The following is a 10,125-nucleotide window of genomic DNA, read 5'->3' as shown; positions in this document are numbered from 1 at the left end:
TGTAAACTTCCATTGACCTACTAATGTATGTCCTGGAAGGCTACAGATAAGTTCTCTGATATGGAAAGCCAAAAGATTTACAAAACTTTTAGCATGGACGAAGGCCTGTGCCATGTCTGAAAAGAGGAAAATATTTTTGTTTGTGTGTTTGATTCTGGAGATAAAATTTTAGTCTGTAATATAGTTCCTAATACTCTAGTATCCTTTTATCAACTTGCGTAGGCTATTACCTCATGTTTAATTCATTCTCAGGACCCTTGTGTACTATTTTATCAAATTATGCATGAATGTATGAATGAATGGCTTTATATCCCTGGTTTGTTTTCCCTAGAAAGACTTTGGATAAAGGGGTTACATTTATTATATGCATTACAAAATACTGCAGAAAAAAAGTATAATGTGGACACTGCAAATGTGTCTATGTTTGCTTGTGCAATGTGCCCTAGGTTGTTATAAAGATTGTTGTGAATTCTGAAGATAAGAACTAGATGTGAGTGTTGTGTGTTTATTCAGTAAAGATGATTGTCTAGTTGTTTTGGGAAAGGGCATCATGGTGGTGCCCCCTCACAGTGCCTGAGCTAGAGTTAAGTTACAATCTGTGCTGAGTTTGGCATTTTGGCAATTACAGATAAACTGTATTGTCAATAGATATGACTGTGCATGATACCCTGCAATGGACAGGGTATATTAACAAATCATTTCTAGAGTCCCCAAGATTTGTTCTGGATCCCCTTCCACCCTGACAAAGGATACTAATGAATGAACAAACGAATGCTTATGGCACTTTTGGCTTTCCAAAATGATAGCGCAGGGCTGTGCGCGTGGGGGCGCGCTGAGCCATGCAGATGTGTCGCAGATTTTAAAAGTCACCGTGCGCGCAGAAAGATCTAGTACGAGGAAATGGGACGCTGAAAAGCTTTGAAAACTGAAGCCAAAGCAAAACTGCGAAGAAAACAGTAAGATAAAAGCAGGAAGACATCACCGATTCGTCTGACTTTAACGAGCAACGCGCATTTTCATTTTCCAAATACATCTACACACAGCTCCAGGGTTATTTTGAAGATACTGTTTAAGACATTAAAAGCGCAAATAATCCCATGGAACTGTCCGCAATCGGAGAACAAGTGTTTGCTGTGGAATCGATCAGAAAGAAAAGAGTGAGGAAGGTAAGAGGGACACAGTGAGAGCTGGAGTCTGTGTTGTTTATGTTGTTTTGCAGAAGTGTCCGGTGCATTTTTTTTTTCTACTTGGGGATTTCAAGCAGCTTCAATGTTTCCATCATTAACACGACACCACGCTTAAGGAGGGCGGGGAGCCCAGTGATCGCTTTACCAACGTGATTTAACGCATTCAAGAAGAGAGACAAACAAACGTGTGTATCGTTTTGGTTATGAAACCAGTTGGTGATCCGATCCAAAGCTTTAACACGCCGTGCGCAGTATCCTCAAATAGCGCTAACTGGGCTGAAGTTAAACGACAAGCTGTTATAGGATTACACGTATAAGTCTTGGTGATGCGGTGGCCTACTTTCGAGGCATTATTAGACATGTTTTTATGTTTTGTTATTATACTGCGTAGGTAGTGTTAATGGGAATGACGGCGCTTGAGCTGTGATGCGATGCGCGCGCACTGACACCCTCTGCTACAGGGATATGACCTGATAAAGGGATTTAAAACATTTCACTTAAAAGTCACTTAAGGTTTCATGCCAAATGCACGAATCAGCCAGTGCGATTCTCTTTTAAAAGCGCGACTTAATGACAGTCTCCGTGGTTATTCACTCTAAAGCTGCCTGTAGCTCTCTTTATGTGCGTCACTGTGTTTTGACTACAATGTAATTTAACAGGAGCTTTTGGGGTCGTTCTCCAGTGTTTCCTTATACGTCATGCAACATTACGTCATGCCAACTAAAGATTATTAAAGCTTTATTTATTTATTTATTTTTTATTGTTACAGGGGCATGTGGAATATTTACTAAAATGGAAGGGGTGGCCCCCAAAGTAAGTATATATCAATAAATCCCAAGTTTGTAAATAATTAACAGAAACTTTCAATCCAATAATCTGTTCATTTCTATTTATATAAATATTTTCATGACAACTATCACTAAATAAATAAATACATACATACATACATACATACATACTGAATTTGCAGGTACAGCACTTGGGAACCTGAGGAGCATATCCTGGATCCCCGGCTTGTTTTGGCATTTGAGGAGAAGTGAGCTTTGTTATCAGGAAGCAGTATAAAAACTGATTAGATTATTCTCTTGATTTATTTGAAATTATATTTCTTGACCTCGCAATTCAATTTTGCAACAGAGAACATAAGGACAGAGCAGTGGGTTGGCGTAAGAGAGGACCTAAACCGAAAAGACTTTTTGTACAGGTAATGACTGGCATGTTCTACCATTACTTTCCTTCTTATCGACTGTACCATCCTAGCATCATGCATTTTTGCTGTACTCCTTCTTACTTTTATTCTCTACCCCAAAGGGCATTTACTCAATGGATCTCCGCAGTGCACACAAAGCAGTAGAGACGTCTTCGGGACATCTGCACCTATCTCTTACACACCCCCTTGATGTACAGGCTGGACATGCAGCACAGAAATTCTGCTCCACAGAAAATAGTGTATATGGGCATCTACTTCATCAAAAAATAAAGAAGAGAAAGCTCCAAGACCCTTCAGTGAAGGACTGGGAAGAGTTGGAGAAGGATGACAACTATGAAGAGGAGCTTATGAGAGGGGACGAGACTGTAGAGGCAACTCTAAACAGTGAGTCAGGGAAAGTACCAGAACAATAAACTTCTCAATTTAAGTTCATTGTTATTAACTGATCAGATGTGTTTGTGTACTGGTCTAAATCATCCAGATTGGATTTCCTGTTTATTGTAGCACAACTGTTTATTTTTTGTGAAAATTGAAAGCATCAGCAACAACCTATTAAACAGCCATAATGGTTTATTTTTTCCTGTCATACTGATTTAATTTTTACTATATTGTATCTGCATTTTTTTTATATATATCACAGTCATCAGTGGAGATTTTCAAGATGTATATGCGTGTGAGGCTTCATGTGAGCTGTCCCCACACCTTCTATGGATGTGGCACCCTGCCAAACATCCCTGAAACCAAAAGTCCCCTATAAACAGTCTGTAGCCAAAATGGAGGGCCATTGTTTGTGTCAATTTTTGTTCTTGCTAGCCATATATTTTATTGAAATATGTTTTCCCATACTTTGCCTTTGCAAAAATATTTGATTTGTGTTTACCTCATGGAATTGCTATCTAAAGATTGCTATCTCTCTCTCTCTCTCTCTCTCTCTCTCTCTCTCTCTCTCTCTCTCTCTCTCTCTCTCTCTCTCTCTCTCTCTCTCTCTCTCTCTCTCTCTCTCTCTCTCTCTCTCTTACACACACACACTCTTTTTCAAAATCAGGTAATGTGGACATAGAGGATTGGAGTCCATTACCTGGATCAGAGGAAATGGCAGTGTCTCCAGTGTGTGAGGAATGGAGGCCAGTTATGGGTCTAGAGGAGGTAACTGTGACAGATGTCACCATCAATTCTCTGACAGTTACTTTTAGAGAGGCTTTGGTTGCAAAGGGCTTCTTTAGAAGCTGGGAACTGGAACTATAATACAGAAACATTATAAAGGATGAAGATGTCAAGTGAGACAGAAGGAGGGAGACGTGGAATGTGAGACTTTATTGAATGCACTACATGTATTGAGGTTTTACATAATTCTTTCTACTGATATTTTTTAACATTTTATGCTAAATTTATGATTAGTAGAGCAAAAATCCTCAGCCTGGGAAGTCTCCACTTCATGCTCAACTCAGTTCAATGCAATGTTATTTGTATAGCACTTTTAACAATGGACATTGTCACAAAGCAACTTTACAGAAATATATATATATATATATATATATATATATATATATATATATATATAAATATATATATATATATATATATATATATATACAGTAAATACATTTTAAATGTAGAAATGTATCCCTTATGAGCAAGCCAGGGATGATGGAGGCAAGGATAAACTCTGTAAGACAATACAAAGAAGAACCTTGAGAGGAACTAGACTCAAATGGGAACACTGGATCGTTCAATTATAAATAAATCTCTTTGATAATTGTGTACTATATAGTCAAAAGTGCAATTGTGTAACCAGAAAATTAATTCTAGTTTTAACTTGAAGTCTGTTTGCTAGTCTGTCATGCTATATCTACAGGTGCATGTCAATAAAGAAAAATGTTGTGGAAAAGTTCATTTATTTCAGTAATTCAACTCAAATAGTGAAACTCGTGTATTAGATACATTCAGTACATACAGACTGAAGTAGTTTAAGTGATGATTGTGGCTCATGTTTAACAAAAACCTACCAATTATAATCACAAAGAAATTTGAATATGGTGACAAGCCAATCAGCTAACCAACTCAAAACACCTGCAAAGGTTTCTTGAGCCATCAAAATGGTCTTTCAATTTGGTTCACTAGGCTACACAAACATGGGGAAGGCTGTTGATCTGACAGTTGTCCAGAAGACAATTATTGACACCCTTCACAAGGAGGGTAAGCCACAAACATTCATTGCCAAAGAAGCTGGCTGTTCAAGTGCTGTAGTGCTGTATCCAAGCATGTTAACAGAATGTTGAGTAGAAAGAAAAAGTCTGGAAGAAAAAGATGCACAACCAACCAATAGAATCGGTGCAAGAATTTGGTTGAACTTTACAAAGAATGGATTGAGCCTGGGGTCTGGGCATCAAGAGCCACCACACACAGACATGTCAAGGAATTTTGCTACAGTTGTTGTATTTCTCTTGTTAAGCCACTCCTGAACCACAGACAATTTCAGAGGTTCACCAAGTGGTCCAAAGTCCTCTTTTCTGATGAGAGCAAGTTTTGTATTTCATTTGGAAACCAAGATCCTAGAGTATGGAGGAAGGGTGGAGAAGCTCATATTCCAAGTTGCTTGAAGTCCAGTGTTAAGTTTCCACAGTTTGTGATGATTTGAGGTGCAGTGTAATCTGCTGGTATTGCTCCACTGTGTTTTTTGAAAACCAAAGTCACTGAAGGGTGGCTTAGTGGTTAGCACGGTCGCCTCACACCTCCAGGGTTGGGGGTTCGATTCCCGCCTCCGCCTTGTGTGTGTGGAGTTTGCATGTTCTCCCCGTATCTTGGGGGTTTCCTCCGGGTACTCCGGTTTCCTCCCCTGATCCAAAGACATGCATGATAGGTTGATTGGCATCTCTGGAAAATTGTCCGTAGTGTGAGATTGCGTGAGTGAGTGAATGAGAGTGTGTGCCCTGCGATGGGTTGGCACTGCGTCCAGGGTGTATCCTGCCTTGATGCCCGATGAAGCCTGAGAGACACAGGCTCCCCGTGACCCGAGGATAGTTCAGATAAACGGTAGAAAATGAATGAATGAAAGTCACTGCACCCATTTACCAAGAAACTTTAGAGCACTTCATGCTTCCTTCTGCTGACCAGCTTTTTAAAGATGCTGATTTCATTTTCCAGCAGTATTTGGCACCTGCCCACACTGCCAAAAGCAAGTTGGTGTGCTTGACTGGCCAGCAAACTCACCAGACCTGAACCCCATAGAGAATCTATGGTGAATTGTCAAGAAGAAAATGAGAAATAAGACCAAAAAATGCAGATGAGCTGAAGGCCACTGTCAAATAAACCTGGGCTTCCATACCACCTCAGCAGTGCCACAGACTGATCACCTCCATGCCAAGGAAGTAATTAAAGCAAAAGGAGCCCCAACCAAGTATTGAGTACTTGTACAGTAAATGAACATACTTTTCAGAAGGCCAACAATTCACTAAAAAAAAATTTTTATTGGTCTTATGAAGTATTAAATTTTTTTTAATTTGTGGGTTTTGTTAAATGTGAGCCAAAATCATCACAATTAAAAGAACCAAAGACTTTAAAGACTTCAGTATGTGTTCTGAATTTATATAATGCACGAGTGTCACTATTTGAGTTGAATTACTGAAAAAAAAATGAACTTCCACGACAGTCTATTTTATTGAGATGCACCTATATATACACTGTTGATATCAATGAAGCAGATCCAAATTTCAAATTGCAGTTTTATATTTGACGCCTGAGAGTGAATAGAAAAGATACCGAAGCTATGTATACCTACATTGTACTGCTACTTGCAGGTGTGTTTATTTAAGTACATGTAAAAGTACACTTTAGATATACATAGTCTAATTTGTAACTCAAAATAAGTAAATAAAATTGCTTAGCAGACATCAGCAAAGAAGGGACACTCCTGTGCACACTTAAATTTAAATACAAATTGTGAGTTCTCAAGATGAATTTTTTTTAGGAAACTGGAAATTAATTTTTTTATATGATTTAGTATTGTATTAAAGTATGATGTGATTATTAAATGATTAGTATTGACAGTGTTGATGTCACAGCAACAGGACATACCTGTTGTATTGAGTACCTCTGACAGAAATGTCATTGTAAACAAGTCATGGAAGAATATTATCATTTCTTTGCACCCCTTCTCTTAATCATTAATCATGACAAGCCAATCCACATTTAGTTACTATTTAAGTATTCAATCCTAGAAAATACAGTTATCTCTTGTCCTTAATCATAATCTCCTTAGAATTTCAAATGTTATTATAATACATATTATAATACATTTTCTAACAATTTACTTTCACTTACAGCAGCAAAAGATAGGAGAGAGCATGGCACAGGTGAATTCTGCGGTCAGCATCGCATGCTCTGTGCCAGAATCGAATGTGCAAAAAATATAAACAGCATGGTCAGTAAATTTCCTTAAATGTTGTAGCTGAGCTCATGACCACTTAAAGCTGACACGACCATGCTGTGCTGCCACCAGGCAACTGTACAAACAACCTAATGCTTCAATCAGGATTAAATTTAATAATTAAGTAATTTCCTTCATATTAAAGGCTGTTGCCATGTCAAAAGCTAAAAACCTTGTTTTATATCAAACTCTACCACTACCCATTTTTTATTTCCAGGTTTTAAGACAATTTTTTATAGCTTGACCAATAATGCTGACATTTTGACTGTAATTAGTCTTATTATTATTCTTAGTAGTTTTAAACATGTACCACTGGCAGTTTTGGTTAAAAAAAAAAAAAAAAAAGGTCATTTATGAAACAGGCAACATCTCCATAAATGTACAACATTTCAGCATTTATTCTACAACATGGGAAAATGATCCTAGATATCCATAACTGTTTATAATGTTCTAGTTTTTTATAATCTTCTCTATAAGCTGAAGCATTGTAAACAAAATTCCTAAATGCCATGCTTATCTGGAAATGTTGTGTATTGCACCCACTTCTCTCATAAAACATGTAATCATTGTTTAGTCTGAGCATTGTTATTATGGTCCAATACATGTGTAACGGCTTATTTTGGTTAAGTTGATCTGCGAAATGTTTTACCAGCAGCATAGTGTTATTGCAACAGTATGTAAGCTGTCACTGAAAGAAAGACCCCGGTTACATGTAACTGTTTTATGTGTTGTATATGTGTATTGCATACTAGCAAGATTTTAATCACATGCATTTGCACTAGTTACTGGTTTAGCTGTAAATGTTATTGCAGCAAAGTTCTATTCTTTCACCAAAGTTGATTCTTTTCCTGTGCCATAATGTCCTGAATTGTTTATTCCTCCTGTACCACAGCAAATCGCCACCAATATACTTTTTATTTATTAACAAATTATATTTGATTTGAATACTTTTATCGGTTTAAAGTTGTATTTAACATCCTGTTATCACCTTCATTTAACATGCTATAACAGTTTTCTTCATTTTTTTTTTTTTTTTTGTTGAAAAAAAAAAAAGGCATATGTAGTATTGTGTCCTTAGACTTACCTGGTAAAAGGTGAAAAGCAAGAGGTGAAAAACAAACAAAACAAAATCTGATTCAGCCTGATTCAAGAAATCAGCATCACTGTGGTATCGCTGAATATATTCCCATGTGTGGTACAGAAAAGAAACCCTGCTACAAACTTGCCTGGTCCATGCTTATTTACAGTATAAATCATTACTTTACTTGAGTTTGGCCCAATGCAGAGAAACAAAACAGCTAAACGTCTATTTTAGGAGGCATCTGGATCTGTTTCTTTAAAAAAGTAAATTATGCCACTGCACATGAAATAACTGTGTAAATGGGGTCAAAAGTTTCTCTCTCAAACAAATATACACATTGTATTGATAAGTTTCTTTTTTAAATTTAATCCTTTTATGGTTTTCACACATTATTGGAGCTGTACCTGTATGTGTGTGTTCTGGTTGTCACTATTTCTTCCAGCCTGTGATGTCTTTCCATTTCTATTGTTGTGAACAGGCATTTCTTCATACAGTGTGAGATGCTAATCTTACTCATGGTACAGCCTTGTTTAACCAATGCAGTATTTAACTCCAAATCATTAGCCTACAAAATAAAAACTGTCATTTCTTATAACTCGTTTTTCCATGTTCATAGAAACAAAACTTTGATTGTATTACTAATATTAATTTCTAAATATAAAAACCCACACATTGGTTTCCCTTTTTAATATGGTATTCATTAGATATCATAATGTTGAAACTTCCACCACCTTTTGCAGAAGAAATCTGCATCCCTGCCTGCTTCAATTTTACTACCTCCTCATTTACTTACAAATGTAATTTTTATACAGCACTTTGTAGCATCCATTGTTCCACATTTAGCCAGAAAATGCAAGCGTATGTCTGCCTCTATGTATCTTTGGTATTCACCCTGTAATGTGTTTGTGTATACATACTGTACATACATATATACATACACAAACACCCAAAGTTCATTGCATTAAACCTACACTGTATTTGTTTTTTGTTTTTTTTGACAAGTGTAATTGCACAGTGTTTAGGGTAGAAATTTTGTACGGTCTTTTAATAAATAATAAAAAGGTACTCAATGTTAATATTAATCATATTACCAAGATCCAATTACGAAAATCTGCACTTTACAGATATCCTGGTTTTGTGATGCCAGAATACATGGCAGTATTTGTATATTATTAGACATGTGCTTTTATATTGTAATAAAGTTAAATGTGAGAAATCAATGCTCCCCCATTGGATATACTCCGTGTCCTTTGTTCATCTTAGTGAAAGTACTAGAAAAGTACTAAGAATGGAAAACCCTAGAAAATGTAAAACCACCAAACATGATTTCCATTGGTACAAACATACTTTAATGTACAATTAAATAATTGGAAAAAATATAAACCACAAAAATAACTTAAACATTTTTGAAACCAGAGAATCAAATATTTTTGCTGCTCTCAGCAAGCACCAAAAAGTGTTAGCAAGAGAAAAGTGGTCAAAGCTTTAACAAAATCACATGGTCTTTGTCCAGTCCACATCTTTCCATTCTCCTTCAAAAAAAAAACAAAAACCAAAAAAATAAATAAAAGAAAGAAAAAAGGAAAGGGGGGAATCCCCCCCCACAAAACCCAAAACAAAAATGTTTGTTTTGTACAGTGGATCATTATGTATATATTCATATATGCATGTATAAGACATTTAATCAAAACATTTCTCAGCAGTCCCCAAGTGGGATGTATAAGGTATGACAGTGTCATTTTGCATCACCATTACATCTTTTAAAAATTGTAATTTATCAGCTCTTGCTTCAAGTTTTTTTATTCCAAAAATTAAATTAAATAATCTCTCTCTCGCTCTCCCTCTATATATAAAAAGACAAGTATTTTTCTTATTTTATAAAATAAGTCTCACACCATATTGCCGCTTTTCAGGTCAGGTCATGCTAACTTTACCAGTTAAACTTGTGAAGAATTGGGGAAACCAGGAAATTAGAGAGTTTGCAATCTTTCATATTCTGTTTACCTCTCTTACTATCTAAAATGGACAGTAGGTGCCCTCCACAGTGTGTTTGTGTGCAATGAAAAGACAAAGAGAACCAGCAGTGCCTTGTTAGTGCACACATTTTCTATTTAAAAATAATAATATTGGTCTGACAAACAACCCACCCATGAAATCTTGTATCAAATCTTCATATTGAGCCTACTTGCTCCAAGCTGCCCTAAAGGCTCAAGTCCCTTGA

At 36.4% G+C, this 10,125-nt stretch overlaps 1 protein-coding gene across 4 annotated transcripts; it reads left to right on the top strand.

The window, feature by feature from the left end:
• The first annotated feature begins 812 nt into the window (after positions 1 to 812).
• Positions 813 to 9,124, top strand: cbx7b (chromobox homolog 7b). 4 transcript variants are annotated; one of them, XM_027137642.2, is made up of 7 exons: positions 813 to 1,166; positions 1,957 to 2,000; positions 2,158 to 2,223; positions 2,325 to 2,391; positions 2,499 to 2,781; positions 3,443 to 3,543; positions 6,720 to 9,124. In XM_027137642.2, the coding sequence occupies exons 1-7, from the start codon at positions 1,098 to 1,100 to the stop codon at positions 6,807 to 6,809; spliced, it is 720 nt and encodes a 239-aa protein (XP_026993443.1). In that variant the 5' UTR covers positions 813 to 1,097; the 3' UTR covers positions 6,810 to 9,124. The 4 variants fall into 4 exon arrangements, with proteins under 4 accessions (XP_026993443.1, XP_026993445.1, XP_026993444.1 ...); XM_027137644.2 differs by lacking the exon at positions 6,720 to 9,124 and adding an exon at positions 3,038 to 3,157 and having other exon boundaries at positions 3,443 to 3,577; XM_027137643.2 differs by lacking the exons at positions 3,443 to 3,543; positions 6,720 to 9,124 and adding an exon at positions 3,038 to 3,386 and having other exon boundaries at positions 814 to 1,166.
• The last annotated feature ends 1,001 nt before the right edge of the window (positions 9,125 to 10,125 follow it).

The sequence above is a fragment of the Tachysurus fulvidraco genome, chromosome 8 (assembly GCF_022655615.1).
Source record: "Tachysurus fulvidraco isolate hzauxx_2018 chromosome 8, HZAU_PFXX_2.0, whole genome shotgun sequence".
Taxonomy (NCBI): Eukaryota; Metazoa; Chordata; class Actinopteri; order Siluriformes; family Bagridae; genus Tachysurus; species Tachysurus fulvidraco.
This window is presented reverse-complemented; position numbering and strand designations above follow the sequence as displayed.

Coding starts and splice junctions, on each gene's coding strand:
- cbx7b (XM_027137641.2), top strand. CDS start 1,098: ATGGAACTGTCCGCAATCGGAGAACAAGTGTTTGCTGTGGAATCGATC. Junction 2,224..2,324: donor GTTTTGGCATTTGAGGAGAA/GTGAGCTTTGTT, acceptor ATTTTGCAACAG/AGAACATAAGGACAGAGCAG. Junction 2,392..2,498: donor CGAAAAGACTTTTTGTACAG/GTAATGACTGGC, acceptor TCTACCCCAAAG/GGCATTTACTCAATGGATCT.